At 46.7% G+C, this 16,336-nt stretch overlaps 1 protein-coding gene across 2 annotated transcripts in view; it reads left to right on the forward strand.

Annotated features, from left to right (window-relative positions):
* Positions 1-3,780: 3,780 nt before the first annotated feature.
* The window catches only part of PPP2R2C (protein phosphatase 2 regulatory subunit Bgamma), a 35,043-nt gene continuing 22,487 nt past the window's right edge, over positions 3,781-16,336 (forward strand). Inside the window, exon 1 of one of the 2 annotated variants that reach the window (XM_070948231.1) lies at positions 3,781-3,853. In XM_070948231.1, the coding sequence (XP_070804332.1) occupies positions 3,781-3,853 (73 nt within the window). Of the gene's footprint in view, positions 3,854-14,849; positions 14,917-16,336 lie in introns of those variants that run through there. The other variant, XM_070948232.1, reaches the window with a different exon arrangement.

Raw genomic sequence — 16,336 nt, forward strand, 5'->3', positions numbered from 1 at the left:
TCTGAGATAAGTCTGGTTGAACTGTGCTGGGTGATGTAATATTCCCAGATGCCATGTGGTAAACTCTTCTGCTAGATAATCCTATCATGTCCTGGAAGGTCAGGTCTCAATCCCATCACCCTGGAGCTGGAGGCCTTTTGTTTGGTAGATAGGATGGCCCAGTCTTTCTGGGGCTATTAAGAAATGTGGGGGCTGCTTTCCAAGAGCATGTTTCTCCTTTTCTCATCCAGGGAGGTATAATATTCTGCCTTTTCAATATTTCCTTAAAATATTTCATTCTTCTAGGAGAGGGGTGGGTGCTAACTTTCTACAATGCTAAAGGTATTTCCAGTATTTCAACTTTATTAATGAAGTGCCTGTAAATCTGCATTCAGACTTTCTTGAATACAGGGAAAGACTAGAAGGATTTGTTTCTAATTTCCATCTGTAGAAGGGACGGCTTGTGGGGGGGTTCACTAGGGAAAAGTAGGGGAGGCAGGAAGGCATCTGCGTCACAGGGACCTTGGGATCTTTATAAATCTGGAACACCAGCTAAGCTAAAGGCGAGAAGACCTTGGGTCAGAGAAAATGGCCAATAGGAAAGGGAGAGAGAGGGAGGGGGAGAGGACTTGGAAACAGTTCCTTCTGAAGCAGCAGAATAGCAGGGGGTGCAAATCTCACCATACCTGTCTAACTATGATGTCCTTGAAACAAACTTGGTTCCCCCTGGCAGCCAGGGCCTGTCCCCATCCCTCCAGTGAGGACCTGCCAAAGGCCCACCCTGCTTAGACTGAACATCCTCCCTCTTCAAGCAGAAGTGAGTCCTTAGTGTGAGGATACTTGGAATATTGCATCCGGTCAGGGGTGAAATCCAGCAGGTTCTGACAGGTTCTGGAGAACCGGTAGCGGAAATTTTGAGTAGTTCGGAGAACTGGCAAATACCACCTCTGGCTGGCCCCAGAGTGGGGTGGGAATGGGGATTTTGCAATATCCTTCCTCCAGGAGTAGGGTACGAATGGAGATTTTGCAGTATCCTTCCCCTGCCATGCCCACCAAGCCACACCAGGCCCACCAAGCCATGCCCACAGAACCAGTAGTAAAAAAAATTGGATTTCACCACTGCATCCCATTTTGGTTGCCATGATATAAAAAAGATGTTGAGATGCTAGAAAGAGCGGCAAAGATGATTAAGGGGCTGGAGGCTAATACCTACGAAAAACGGTCGCAGGAATGTGTAGTCTAAGGAAGAAAAGGACGAGGGGTGACATGATAGCAGTGTTCCAATATTTGTGGGTCTGCCACAAAGAAGAAGGGGTCAACCTAACATACGAAGAACGTTTGCAGGAACTGGGTACGTCTAGTCCAGGGGTCTGCAAACTTAAACACTCAAAAGAGCCATTTGGACTCGTTTCCCACAGAAAAGAAAACACCGGGAGCCACAAAACCCTTCCTGTGCCTGACTATTTCTTGAGCGGCCACAGAACTAGCCTATGTAGTTGAATTAAACTTTGTTTTCTTCTGAAACTTTTCTTTTCTTGGATTTATCCATGGTTGGCCTACCGAGGGTTGAAAAGGCTCAATAAATTGCGTGCCGGCGGGTGTCACACATTGGCGGTTGTGACGCATATTTTGAGCGACAGGGAGCTGCAGCAGAGTGGTGAAAGAGCCACACGCGGCTCCTGACTCCTGGTCTAGTCTAAAGAAAAGAAGGATTAGAGAAAACATGATAGCAGTATTCCAATATTTGAGAAGCTCCTACAAAGGCGAGAGGGTCAAACTATTTTCCAAAGCACCAAAACAAGAAACAATGGATGGAAACTAACCAAGCAGAGAAACAATCTGGAACTAAGGAGAAATTTCCTAACAGTGAGAGCAATCAACCGATGGAATAGCTTGCCGTCAGAAGTTATGGGTGCTCCATCACTGGAGGCTTTCAAGAAGAGACTGGACAGCCATTTGTCTGAAATGGTATAGGCTCTCCTGCTCAAGCAGGGGGCTGGACTAGAAGACCTCCGAGGTCCCTTCCAGCTCTATTATTCTATGATTCTATTCTCTAAAGCACCTGAAGGCAAGACAAGAAGCAATGGAGATAAACTAATCAAGGAAAGACGCAACCAAATCTAAGGAGACATTTCCTGACGGTGAGAACTGTGGAACAGAAGTTGCCTTCAGAATTTGTGGGTACTTCATCACTGGAGGTTTTTAGAGGTGGAGCTCTCACCTCACAATCAGGAGGTTGTGAGTTTGATCCTAGGTAGAGATAGGTGTAGGGTCTCCTGCTTGGGCAGGGGGTTGGACTAGATGTCCTGCAAAAGTCCCTTTCAACTCTGTTAATCTGTTAAATGACTGGACAGCCACTTGTCTGAAATGCTAGGGTCTCCTGCAGGGGGTTGGACTAGAAGACCTCTAAGGACTCTTCCAACTCTTGTTATTCTGAGAGGAAAGCAGACCAGCCTATCTTCACTCTTGCAGTCATGCCTCAGCAATCTCAACTCCAATGGGGACTCTGGTGGCAGTGCTCCTGCTGTGCTGGGGGCGGGGGGGGGGCTGCATGAGCTACTGAGACCCCCCCCACTCTTGTGCCAACTCTCCTGCTGCTACTCCAGGTGGCTCCGTGGAGGCTGAGAAGATGAATCAGGTGTGACCAGGTGAAGCAAGAACGGGCAACCCTTTTCCTGGACATTAGCTGGGGCGGTGGGGGGGAGAAAAGGGAGTCCATCCCCCTCTGACCCTTCTTCATGCTCTTCTCCACTTAACCCAGAAGGAAATTGATAAAAGACATCCAGGCGACATAGGACTGAATTATTTAGGGCAGGGGTGTCCTACCTTGACAACTTTTTAAGACTTGTGGACTTCATCTACGGCAGTGGTGAAATCCAAATTTTTTTACTACCGGTTCTGTGGGCGTGGCTTGATGGGTGTGGTCTGGCTTGGTGGGCATGGCAGGGGTAGGATACTGCACAACCTCCATTCCCACCCCACTCCAAGAGAAGGATATTGCAAAATCCCCATTCCTTCCCCGCTCCTGGGGGAAGGATATTGCAAAATCTCCATTCCCACCCCACACCAGGGGAAGAATACTGCAAAATCCCCATTCCTTCCCCACTCCTGGAAGAAGGATACTGCAAAATCTCCATTCCCACCCCACTTCTGGGGGAAGGATGCCGCAAAATCCCCATTCCACTCTGGGGCCAGCCAGAGGTGCCGTTTGCCGGTTCTCCGAACTGCTCAAAATTTCCGCTACCGGTTCTGCAGAACCTGTCAGAACCTGCTGGATTTCATTCCCTGATCTACGGAGCTTCTCAGTCACGGTGTCCCAAAGGTGGATTTTCAAAGGACCCGTTCCTCCGCTTTCCATGCCCACCTGGGCTGGTTGGCTGACAGGTCCGGCGGGGAGGGGCCTGCCTGCTCCGAAAAGGCGGAGGGGCCGGGGCTGGCCGTCGCCCCCCGCCTCTTGCGGGGGGTCCGCCTGACGCCTCCTCCGCTCCAGCGGAGGAAAAGGGGGGGTTTCTCAGGAGCTGCGGGCGCCGTTGCTAAGGCTGGAGCATCTCTGGATGTCGCTGGCGCAGCTGCATCCTCCGCGGCTTGCGGGAAAACGGCTCGGCCGATCCCCCGGCTCCATGAAGCGGGGCCCGTCCTCCTCCTCCTCTTCCTCCTCTTCTTCCTCCTCCTCCTCCTCCTCTGCCGCCAAGGGCAGGGCTGCCCGGTTGGGCTGAGCGATGGCAGCCGCTCCCCCGCCGCCCTCCCTCTCCTGGGTCAGCCTCTCCGCTGCGGCTGCTGAGTAATCCGGCGGCGCGGTCAATGGGCGAGGAGACGGAGCCCCCCCCGAACATCAACCAGAGCTTTCTTCGGGATCACAACTATGTGACTGAAGGTAACCCATCCGCCGCGATCCCCACCCACCCATCCCCAACCCCCGCAAGCGCAGCGATCCAAACGGCGCATTGGGCTGAGGATGCGCCCACTCCTTCTTCCCCCTTCTCCATCCCTGCGAAAAAAGCCGGAGGGAGGGAGGAAAGAAAGGTGGGAGAAATTGGGGGGGGGCTTGGGGAAGGAGGGAAATATCTGCGGGATGGGGGGGGCCACCCAGGGGGGTCCCTGCGGAGCCGGCTCCCCTGGGAAAGAGGCTGGCCATCTGGATCCCGCCCTCCCTGGAGGGAGGGGGTGGTGGAAAAGAGGAGAGCCTCTTGCATCCCTGGGGGTGGGGGGGGGTGAGGAAGGGAGGTTGCGCAGGTAAGGCCAACCTGGCTGTGTTTTAAAAGCGAAGCCTGATTTAGCTGTTGCAGCATCTTTATCCAAGGGGCGGGAGGAGGCCTGGAGAGGAGAAGGGGGTGTCGGCCTGTCTCTTGCCCTCCCTTGCAAATGTTATGCAGCACAAGCTAGATGGCCTCCTCTCTAGGGCTCCAGGAGGTCTACTCTATCCCCAGCCCTCCCCCCCCCCCACGCACACCTGGAGATTTATGGGGTGCCGCTTTCTCTTGAAATAATGACAGAAGCCGCCAGGTTCCCCTAAAACACCGTCATTTGCTCATTCCCGGAGGAGGAAAATGCCTGACAAAGTTTGGGCATGGCTATCATTTCTGCTTTTCTCGGGGAACGTTTGGATGCTCTCTCCTTGGGCATTTTCCCTTTAGGTCGAGCTTGTCTGCATGATAGCTATTTTAAAAAGCGGAGGAGCTGGGGGAAAGCATCGCGGACGGCACAGCTGCTGTGCGCCCTGTTGGAGATGCCCAGGGACGGTGGCGGGTTAGCCAGGGTCCATCTGCAGCGATCCGGTGATCCCGGAATTAAGGGGGAGAGCAGTTGGTCTGAAGGGAAGCTCTTCCCTTATTCACCTTTAAGCAAACTGGTGGGCCTATATAGATAGATAGATAGATAGATAGATAGATAGATAGATAGATAGATAGATAGATAGATAGATAGATAGATATATTCCTTTTGGATTTTGCTGAGCTTCCGCACTGCCATGATGACTCACGTCCAAGCAGCATCGCCTGAGCTTCCCACGGCAACCGATCTTGTACAACATGCCCATCCCTTACTATTCGCCTCCTGACAAAAGAGGAACAGGGTTGCTGCAATCGTGCCCTCTCTTAACTCGCCTCTGCCCTCCCCAAGTTCACTGGCACATGGAGGAAACGGATAGGAGAAGGGGGGGGCACAATCCTACCGCATTGAAAAACGGGGTTTAAGAGAGAAGGCGTTTATCCCGGCCTGCTCTTCGCGTGACTTTGAAGGATGAACTGACAAGCGCCTAGAATACAAGCAAAGCTTCTGAAACTCTCTGCAAAACCCCCCCAACCAAGTTTCTCCCACGATGTGAGGGGGGAGAGAAAATGCTCTGTCCCCTCCCAGCTCCAGATAGTTTTCTGGGCCTCTGGCTCGACACCTTCTGGAACCTTCTCAGAAGCAACCCATTGTGATCAGGCTCCTAATGGTATCTCCACCTGGGTTTCTGGTAACCTCCCCCCCCCCCCCGGTTTTGGTTTCCCGCGGTCAACCTTGTCCGTTTAAGGTTTACTGCGCTAAGAAACCGGAACAGGTGCTGGGATTTATTGCACGAGGCATAACGTGCCTTTGAATCTTGTTTTCTAAGGATTCGTTTTACTTCGAGAGCTTAGCTTAGCTTAGCAGTTTCTCCTATCCATACATTTTTGGTCTCTCTCTCTCTCTCTCTCAATAATATTGCTTTTTTTTCTCTGTGGAATGGTGAAATGCTTCGTAAGACTAGATGGAATTTCAGTGTTTCTGTGAGCGATTGTAAATGCACGACTAAATAAATACGTGGGTTGCAGGATTAAAATCGCACCTGTATTTCCATTAGGGTAGAATTTTATCCGGGTTTGGGGGTGGGACTGGGTCGTGCCACTGTAGTCAGCAGTTTCTCATAAGTGGGTCGCCATTAATCACAATTCGCCAACAACAGCAGCCGCAAAAAAAAAAAAAAAAAAAAGAAAGAGAGAAAAGGATGATTTGAAAAGGTAGCCGGAAACTCCAGAAAAAATGGCTACTGGTTGGAAAGCTTAACTTCAGCACATCAGCAACTCTCTTGGAAACGTTTAGCTGGGCTTTGCAGTTAGTTCTGCCGTTGTCACTGGGTTAAAAAAAAATAAAAATAAAATCAGATCGCGTGTGCGATTGTGTTTCACAGACGGAACTGGATTCGGGATGGCTGCAAAGAAATGAAAGGGGTCCCTTTTGAGTGTATAGGTAGTCCTTGATTTATGACCGCAAAAGTAAAGGTAAAGGTTCCCCTCGCACATACGTGCTAGTTGTTCCCGACTCTAGGGGGCGGTGCTCCTCTCCGTTTCAAAGCCGAAGAGCCAGCGCTGTCCGAAGACATCTCCGTGGTCATGTGGCCGGCATGACTCAACGCCAAAGGCGCACGGAACGCTGTTCCCTTCCCACCAAAGGTGGTCCCTATTTTTTCTACTTGCATTTATCACGTGCTTTCGAACTGCTAGGTTGGCAGAAACTGGGACAAGGAACGGGAGCTCACCCCGTTACGCGGCACCAGGGATTCGAACCGCTGAACCTTTCGATTGACAAGCTCAGCATCTTAGCCACTGAGCCACCGCGTCCCTTGCACAACTTGCACGACCACAACAGGCCAAAATTTCTGCTGTTTAAGCGAGGCATTTGTTCAGTTGAGTCTTGCCCCATTTTTACGACTTTTCTGGCCACTGTTGCTAAGTGAATCACTGCAGTTGTTAAGCGAGTAACCTGGTTGTTAAGTGAATCTGGCTTCCCCGTTGTCCTTGCTTGTCAGAAGGTCGCAAAAGGGGATCACGTGACCCAAGGACTCTGCAACCGTCATAAATGTGAGCCTAGTTGTTGAGCATCCGAATGTAAGTCACGTGGTCACGGGGATGCTGCAAAAACGCTCTGTGCATGCACAGAAGCTTCAAGGGGAGGCGGGGGGAAGCCAGATTGGCTGAACCACCGTGCGACTCGTTTAACCACCGCCATAATTCCCATAACAAACGTGGCAAGGGAAGTCGTAAAATGGGATGAAACCCACTTAACGGATTTCTCACTCCCCAACGTAAATTCTGGGCTCGGTTGTGGTCCTGAAGTCGACGACTTCCTGTACCACGTTTTTGCAAAAACCTACCTCTATCTCCTGAAAAAGAAACGTGGTCATCAGTGTGAAAAACAGTCATAAGTCCCTTTTTTCAGTGCCGTTGTAACTCTGAACCAGTGGTGGGTTCCGCCCGGTTCCGCCGAGCCGGTAGCGGTGACGATATGATGTCACCGAACCGGTTCTGCCCCCTTCCCCCTCCCCCCCGCATTATTCTTACCTTTTATTTGGCCCCACCCCCAATCTATTGCTGCTTCCTGAGTCCCAGCTGATCGGCTATAAGGAAAAAAAACTGTTTAAACTCTTGCAGTGTTAAAAGAAAACAAATGAGTAGACCGGTGCCTGCAAAAATAAATGGGTAGACCAGTGCCTGCAAAAATACATGAGTAGATCAGTGCCTGCAAAAATACATGAGTAGATAAGTGCCTGCAAAAATACATGAGTAGATCAGTGCCTGCAAAGATACATGGGTAGACCACTGCCTGCAAAAATACATGAGTAGATCAGTGCCTGCAAAGATACATGAGTAGATCAGTGCCTGCAAAAATAAATGGGTAGATCAGTGCCTGCAAAAATACATGAGTAGATCAATGCCTGCAAAAATACATGAGTAGATCAGTGCCTGCAAAGATACATGAGTAGATCAGTGCCTGCAAAAATAAATGGGTAGATCAGTGCCTGCAAAAATACATGAGTAGATCAATGCCTGCAAAAATACATGAGTAGATCAGCGCCTGCAAAAATACATGAGTAGATCAGTGCCTGCAAAGATACATGAGTAGATCAGTACAGCTCTGCAAGCAGTTAAAAGCCTGGTAGACCAGTACCTCTGCTAAATCCTAAATAATTGTCACATGACCATCAAGCCACGCCCACAAAAGAAGCCACGCCCACAGAACCGGTAGTAAAAAAATTTAGAACCCACCCCTGCTCTGAACGGTGACTAAATGAACTGTTGTAAGTCAAGGACTACCTGTATTGAAATGTGAAAAGACTATGCCAGGTGTGTGAAATGAGCCATGAAGTGAGTCACTGTGGTCTTCTAAGTGAACCACATCGTTGTTAAGCAAATACAGCATATCCAATGGTTGTTTTTGCTGTTTTCTGTGGGACAATCGCAAAAAAGTAAGAAATTGTAGTGACGTGACTGTGGAATGCCGCAATCCATGATTGTAAATACAAGCTGGTTGTCAAATGCCTTGACAGGTGATCACATGACTGCAGGTGGGGGATGCAGTAAGCATAACTTTAAAGATGGGTCAGAAGAAGTTTTTTTAAAAAATCGATCATAATTTCAAATGGTTGTGAAAAGACCGGTCGTAGATCAAGCATTACCTTTAAAGACTTAAGGAAGAGAAGGTAAAGGGGAGACATGCGAGCAGCTTTCCAATACTTTAAGGAACATCCCGGGAACAGGGTGTGGGTGGATTCTGTAAAGGGTGGGATGAGAACCGGCAGGGGGTCTATGTCAACTCATCATGGCCAGCTCATCATGGCCAACTTGCTGAGGCCAACTTGCTATGGTCAACTCACCTTGGCCAACTCACCTTCAATTCACTATGGCCAACTTACCTTGGCCAATTCACCAAGGCCAACTCACCTTGGCCAACTCACCTTGGCCAATTCACCTTGGCCAACTCACCATGGCCAACTCACCTTGGTCAATTCACCATGGCCAACTCACCATGGCCAACTCACCATGGCCAACTCACCTTGGCCAATTCACCATGGTCAACTCACCTTGGCCAATTCACCATGGCCAACTCACCATGGCCATTTTCTGCCCGTCTCAACAGAATGGACATACTCCTCTGATTTGGCTGCAGGAATGGCCGGCAACCAACAGGCTACAACATTTAAATACATTTCCTAGTCATTCTGCGGAGTTTTATTTACGGTGACCCGTGACTCTGTTACTCTATACCTAGCTACACATTTTGTTACGTCATGTGCAAAATATTCACTAAACATCCAGTTAATTTTGTCATTTGCCCTTATACGTGCAGTACATACATGCGACATTAGAATCAACTGGCTGTTGACCGAAATCAGAGTGTTTTGATCTCCCTCTTTCAAAAATGACAAGGAAGTCTTTGACGTGATAAAGACTGAATTTTTGGAACTGGTTCTAGACATTGTATTTCGTACAACCCAACCAGCAGTGGGTTTCCAATATTCTTACCACCGGTTCGCCACCCTTGGCAAAGCCCCACGAAGTTCAGAAACAAGAGACACCGACTGGAAAACAGATTTAGCAACGTTGCTTTCCTACAAAGAGCCCAAGAGCCTTTGCTGCTCTTTTAAGCCTTATGGGAGGGGCCAATCATCTCCTGGCCTTACTCCTGAGTCGTCCCTTTTGCTTTAGCTGCTCTTGCCTTCTGGCAGCTCTGCGCATGCGTGCACTAGGAACAGGCTCCTCCTTGTTCCTCTGCCTCTCTGCTACAAATAAACTGTGTGATTGACTTCCTCGCCATATGGGAAATAATCTAATCTGATTGATACCCGATTCCTTTTATACATGATGAATAGCTGAAGCCCATTGTGGTCCCTGGACAAGATTTGCTGTGTCCTCCTGGCCACTCAGTGGGTTTTTCATGCAGATGTTCAACCTACAAGTAACTTTCATAAGAGTTGATTCTGCAGAAACCACCCTTCTGCATTAGCTTTTATTAGCTCTGCAGGAAGCTTTCCTGTTTCTTAATTAGATTGTAAATTTAGAAGTTTAGAAATTGGGGGTTAATTAGGAAAGAGGTTTCTCATTAATTCCAGGGGACAGCATGAATATAATGCTCAATTGTTCAACCCGGTTCAAGGAGAGATGGAGTTCATTGAACCGGCAGCCAATTTTGATTAAACCCTTAGCTTGTGGTTTTTTCTTTCAAAGGGATGAAATTCTTCTCGAAGATGTGACCTTTGTTCCTATAATCCCTCTAAGGGTCAAGTTATTTTCCAAAGCACCAGAAGGCAAGACAAGAAGCAATAGATGGAAACTAATCAAGGAGAGAAGCAACCTGGAATTAAGGGGAAACTTCCTAACAGTGAGGACAATTAGCCAGTGGAACAGAAGTTGCCTTCAGAAGTTGTGGGTGCTTCATCCCTGGAGGTTTTTAAGAAGAGACTGGAGAGCCATTTGTCTGGAATGGTATAAGGTTTCCTACTTCAGCAGGGGGTTGGACTAGAAGACCTCCAAGGTCCCTTCCAGCTCTATTCTGATTCATTCATTGATTGAATGATTGATTGAAATGGTTAAGGGCAGTGATGGCTAACCTTTTTGCTGTCGTGTGCCAAAAGCAGGGGGGGAGCACAGGGGGGTCGCGTCCACGCGTGCCCACACCCATAATTCAGTGTGCCCCACCCCCCCACGCATGCACGTGCGACACCCCGGCACTCCCCCCGCTTTTGGCAAACGATAGCACAGTGGGCCCAGTAGGCCCGTTTTTTTGCCCTCCCCAGGCTCCAGATGCTTTCTTGGAGCCTGGGGAGGGCAAAAAACAGCCTTCCCCATCCCCCTGGAGGCCGGAAACGGCCCATTTGCCGACTTCCGGTGGGACTGGAAGGCCCGTTTTTCGCCCTCCCGAGGCTCCAGAGCCTTTCCAGGAGCCTGGGAAGGGCGAAAACGGCCTTCCCCACCCCCCTGGAGGCCCTCCAGAGGCCGGAAATAGCCTGTTTCCCAACTTCCGGTGGGTGCGGAAGGCCCGAAAATCAGCTGGCCGGCGCTGAGCTAGGGCAACACTCGCGTGCCCATTGATATGCCATAGGTTCGCCATCACAGGTTTAGAGTCTCCTGCTTGAGCAGGAGGTTGGACTAGAGGACCTCCAAGGCCCCTTCCAGCTCCGTTCTGATTGGTTAAATTATTGCTTGATGCTTAGTTAAAGGGGCATCCATGTTGAGGGCTGAAACGAGGACTATTATCTTCAGAGATTTCACATCATTAAAAAGGTTCAGACTGGCTACTTAAAGAAAGTGACTCATCCTCACTTAGCCTAATGTATTTCTTGAGTACCTTTAAATCCTCAATTTTCGGTTGCTTTCGGAGGCTCATCAGACCAGAGTTTATTCCCCACCCTTTTTGTTTTTTTTCCTTCTTTCTTATTTGGGCTGGAAAATCTAAAAGGCACCTTTAATAGCAAGGCATTAGTAGCAGGGGTGAAATGCTACCGGTTCGGACCAGTTCAGCTGAACCGGTAGTGATGGCGGAGGATGGTTCGGAGAACAGGTAGCGATGACGGCACGAGGCTCCTCCCACCCGCCCGGTCGTTGTTATTTCCTGGTTTTAACCAGGAAGTAACCTGTTTTTTACCCTTTGCGTATGCGCAGAAGGGTTTGTGCATGCGCAGAGGGTCCATGCGCGCATGGGATGTGCGTGCTCGAGCGGAGCGAGCACACACTCACGGTGAGTGCTCTTCCGAACTGGTAGGGAAGGTAAATAGATTTCACCCCTGATTAGTAGTTCATGTTTTGCTATAATCCAGACATTTACCAAGTAAATAAAGATATGCAAATAAGGGACCCGTTAAAGCAAAGGCTTGGATAAGATGAAACTTCAACGCCATGAAACGGGGGGGGGGGGAGCAAATAAATAAATAAATAAATAAATAAATAAATAAATAAATAAATAAAATAAAATCAGTTCTCTCTTAAAAATTTTGCTATTGGATTAAAAGATGAAACATCAACGCCATGAAAGGGGGGGGAAGCAAATAAATGAATGAATGAATGAATGAATAAAATCAGTTCTCTCTTTAAAATTTTGTTATTGGATTAAAAGATGAAACATCAACGCCATGAAAGGGAGGGAAAGCAAATAAATGAATGAATGAATAAATAAATAAATAAATAAATAAATAAATAAATAAAATCAGTTCTCTCTTAAAAATTTTGCTATTGGATTAAAAGATGAAACATCAACGCTATGAAAGAGGGGGAAGCAAATGAATGAATGAATGAATGAATGAATGAATAAAATCAGTTCTCTCTTAAAAATTTTGTTATTTGATTAAAAGTTGAAACATCAACGCCATGAAAGGGGGGGAAAGCAAATAAATAAATAAATAAATAAATGAATGAATGAATGAATAAAATCAGTTCTCTCTTTAAAATTTTGTTATTGGATTAAAAGATGAAACATCAACGCCATGAAAGGGAGGGAAAGCAAATAAATGAATAAATAAATAAATAAATAAAATCAGTTCTCTCTTAAAATTTTGCTATTGGATTAAAAGATGAAACATCAACGCCATGAAAGGGGGGGGAAGCCAAAAAATGAATGAATGAATGAATGAATGAATGAATGAATAAAATCAGTTCTCTCTTAAAAATTTTGTTATTGGATTAAAAGATGAAACCTCAACGCCATGAAAGTGGGGGGGGGAGGAAATAAATAAATAAATAAATAAATAAATAAATAAATAAATAAATAAATAAATAAAATCAGTTCTCTCTTAAAATTTTTGTTATTGGATTAAAATACGATACTCCCAATTTAGTTAGTTAAGGTGATTTATTACACAGATGGAATTTTCTCCTCACCAATTCGAATGCTGCATCAGACCCATGGACGTCCTCATTTTTTTTCCCTCCCCCTGTTTAACAGAATTTTAACAGAATAACTAGAGTTGGAAGGGACTTTGGAGGTCTTCTAGTCCAACCCTCTGCTCAGGCAGGAAATCCTATAGCATTTCAGACATATGGTTGCCCGATCTCTTCTTAAAAACTTCCAGTGTTGGAAGCATCCAGAACTTTTAGAGGCAAGTTGTTCCACTGATTAATTGTTCTCATGGTCTGGAAATTTCTCCTTAGTTCTAGATTGCTCCTTGTCCTGCCTTCAGGTGCTTTGGAGAATAGTTTGACTCCCTCCTCTTTGTGGCAACATCTGAGATATTGGAAGACTGCTATCATGTCTCCCCTAGTCCTTCTTTTCATTAAAGCAGACATACCCAGTTCCTGCAACCGTTCTTCATACGTTTTAGCCTCCAGTCCCCTAATCATCTTCGTTGCTCTTCTCTGCACTCTTTCCAGAGTCTCCGCATCTTTTTTTACATTGTGGTGACGAAAACTGGATGCTGGATTCCAAGTGTGGCCTTACCAAGTGTGTTAATACCAAGTGGTATTAACACGTCACATGATTTTGATTTTATCCCTCTGTTAATGCAGCCTAGGACTGTTTAATAATGTTGGAATTATTTGGCTGGGTTTATTGGACAAGGAAGGATATTTTGAACATCAGAGTGGGTGGAGAAGGACATATATTACTGTTACATACCAATGGTATTTTTGTTCTTTATTGATAATGACTAATTTGTACCGAAATGTGTGGATATTGTTTAATACTTTGATAGATTTTTCAGATTATTCCATTTGTCGGAATGTCAAATGTACATCATACTCGTTTTAAGGTTTCAGTGGATAATTCTAAAAGGGGTCATACATTTGACATAGATTCCTTTGTCGCATGATTGGCACAGGTTAACATTTCTAATTTTCTGATTCAGATTAATAGTATTATAATCATTTAAAATCCTGGTGAATCTCTGGGGGGGTGAATGAATAAAAACCAAAGAGTAACACTCATAAAATCTCAGCTCTCTTTCAACTTTTGTTGAAAAACTGTTCCACAGTTTTATTTCTGAATTATTACTACCGTGATCACAAAGTACTTAACTCGTTTCCTTGCGGTAAGAAGCCTGAAACTAGCGGTGAAAATGCATATATGTTCCTTATTTTTTGAGGTAACGCCACAGGTGCTTTTTCAAAAGGCAACTGGACTTTTTTTTTCCCTTGAAGACTTTTCGCTTCTCATCCAAGAAGCTTCTTCAAGTTCTGAATGAATGGTGAGGAATGGAAGGATTTCTATTCCTTGCAGTCATCTGGTCATTAGTAACTCTCTCTGAGAGTCATTGTGGCTCACATCATGGAAACGCATCATGGGTAGAAAATGGCCCTTCCTTCTTTTCCTCTCCTTCTCCCAACACTACACAGTGGACAGAGAGAGATACGGCCATTCGGTCCTAGTTGTGGCCCACAGGCGGCCAGCGGAGCTGGCAACAGAGTCGGAAAGTGAGGAGGTTGGGGAGGAACATGGGCGAGTCCTGGGGGCTGGGGAAAGCTCGGATGAGAGCTCTGCATTGGAGGCAGAGAGAGAGAGCTAGACAGCAGTGAGGGAGAGGAACAGCTGGAGCCTGTTCCCAGTGTGTGCATGCACAGAGCTGCCCGAAGACAAGAACAACTCAGAAAGCAGGGTCGACTTGGGAGTAAAGCCCACACATTGGAGACGATTGGCCCCTCCCATAGAAAAACAAAAGAGCGAAAGGGGAGTGGGCTTTTTCAGGAAACAATTCGTTCATTTGGTTGTTTCAAGAGTGGAAAGATCTGTCTGTAACTCTAAGAGACTCTGTGCCAAGTCTTGCCTTGCACTGCGTTTGGCAACTAGTTACAGGGCAGCTTTCCAAGCGAGATAAGGTCTGTGTTGATAAATATTCCTCTGAAAGACTGCTTGGACAGGCCTTGCTGACTGTGAATGGAAGGAATTCACAGTCGTGTAAATAAAAGGGGTTTTGCCGGGACCAAGACTCTGCTTCATGCTTTTTAGGGAAACCACTACCTGGAACCTTGTAGGTGAAGTAGCTTTTCCTCATCCTTTCTACCAGGAAAGGAGATCGGTATTTCCAAGGTTGGAGGGATGTTGCGCCATTTGATGTGCCTGGACCATGAAAGGTCCTGATTTGGAGCCCTGGAAATTGAGGTCCTCTCTTTCTCCACAGGAGTGGCATAGCATGGGCGGTGGCAGCCATGCGAGCTTCCTTCCACTGCCATGCCAATGAATCTCCACCCCCTGCTGAAGAGAGCACTTCTGGAGGTGAGTGGGAAGGAGTCCAGCCGCTGGGCGGAGGGACCGCAGGAAAGAGAATTAGGGGGAACCGGAGGCTGAAACGTATCAAGAACGGTGGCTGGAATTGGGTACGTCCAGTTTCATGAAAAGAAGGACTAGGGGGGGGTGACATGATAGCAGTCTTCCAATATCTCAGGTGTTGTTGCAGAGGTGGGTTTCAGCAGGTTCTGACCAGTTCTGGCGAACTGGTAGCGGAAATTTTGAGTAGTTCGGAGAACCGGTAGTAAAAATTCTGACTGTCCTGCCCCCATCTATTCTTTGCCTCCCAAGTCCCAGCTGATCGGGAGGAAATGGGGATTTTATAGTATCCTTCCCCTGGAGTGGGTGGGAATGGAGATTTCACAGTATCTTTTCCCTGCCACGCCCACCAAGCCACGCCCACAGAACCGGTAGTAAAAAATTTTGAAACCCACAATTGTGTTGTTGCCACAAAGAGGAGGGGGGGGTCAACCTATTCTCCAAAGCACCTGAAGACAGGTTCAAGAAACTATGGATGGAAACTCATCAAGGAGAGAAGCAACCTAGAACAAAGGAGAAATTTCTTAACTTTGAGAATAATTAATCAGCGGAACTACTTCCCTCCAGAAGTTGTGAATGCTCCAACACTGGAGGGGTTTTTTTTGGGAAAAAGTTTTTTATTTTTATTTCTCATAAACATGTCTTAGATGTACAGCCTCTTATCCATTGTTAATCATACACATTCTTTTTAAACTTTCATAGTAGTTCATTCTTCATCCTAAAAAAATTTAAGTATGCTCGGGATTGCTCTTCTACCATTCCATCTTCCTTATTTTACAACAATCCTTCTTCTCCTTCTCCTCTCTTTCCCTTCCCTCCCTTCTTCTATCCTCTTCTACTTTCTTCTTTCCTCCTCTCCTTCTCCTTCTCTCCCTCCTTTCCCCCACACCTCCCTTTCTAACCTTCTCTCCTACTCTTATTTCCCCTCCCTTTCTTCCTCTCCTTTCCCCTTTCGTCTGTCCCTCTCTCACCTTCCTCTCTTCTCCCTTCCTATCTTTTTTTTTTTTTTTAATTTGATTTATATGCCGCCCTTCTCCGGAGACTCAGGGCGGCTTACAATGCGTTAAGCAATAGCCTTCATACTTTTGTATATTTTATACAAAGTCAGCTTTTCTTTCTTTCTTTCTTTCTTTCTTTCTTTCTTTCTTTCTTTCTTTCTTTCTTTCTTTCTTTCTTTCTTTCCTTCCTTCCTTCCTTCCTTCCTTCCTTCCTTCCTTCCTTCCTTCTTTCTCTTTCTTTCTCTTTCTTTTCTTTTTTTTAAAATTTGATTTATATGCCGCCCTTCTCCGGAGACTCAGGGTGGCTTACAGTGCGTTAAGCAATAGCCTTCATACTTTTGTATATTTATACAAAGTCAGCTTATTGCCCC

This window comes from Pituophis catenifer, unplaced genomic scaffold, assembly GCF_029215685.1.
Source record: "Pituophis catenifer annectens isolate HBS135680 unplaced genomic scaffold, rPitCat1.0.hap2 SCAF_8, whole genome shotgun sequence".
Taxonomy (NCBI): domain Eukaryota; kingdom Metazoa; phylum Chordata; class Lepidosauria; order Squamata; family Colubridae; genus Pituophis; species Pituophis catenifer.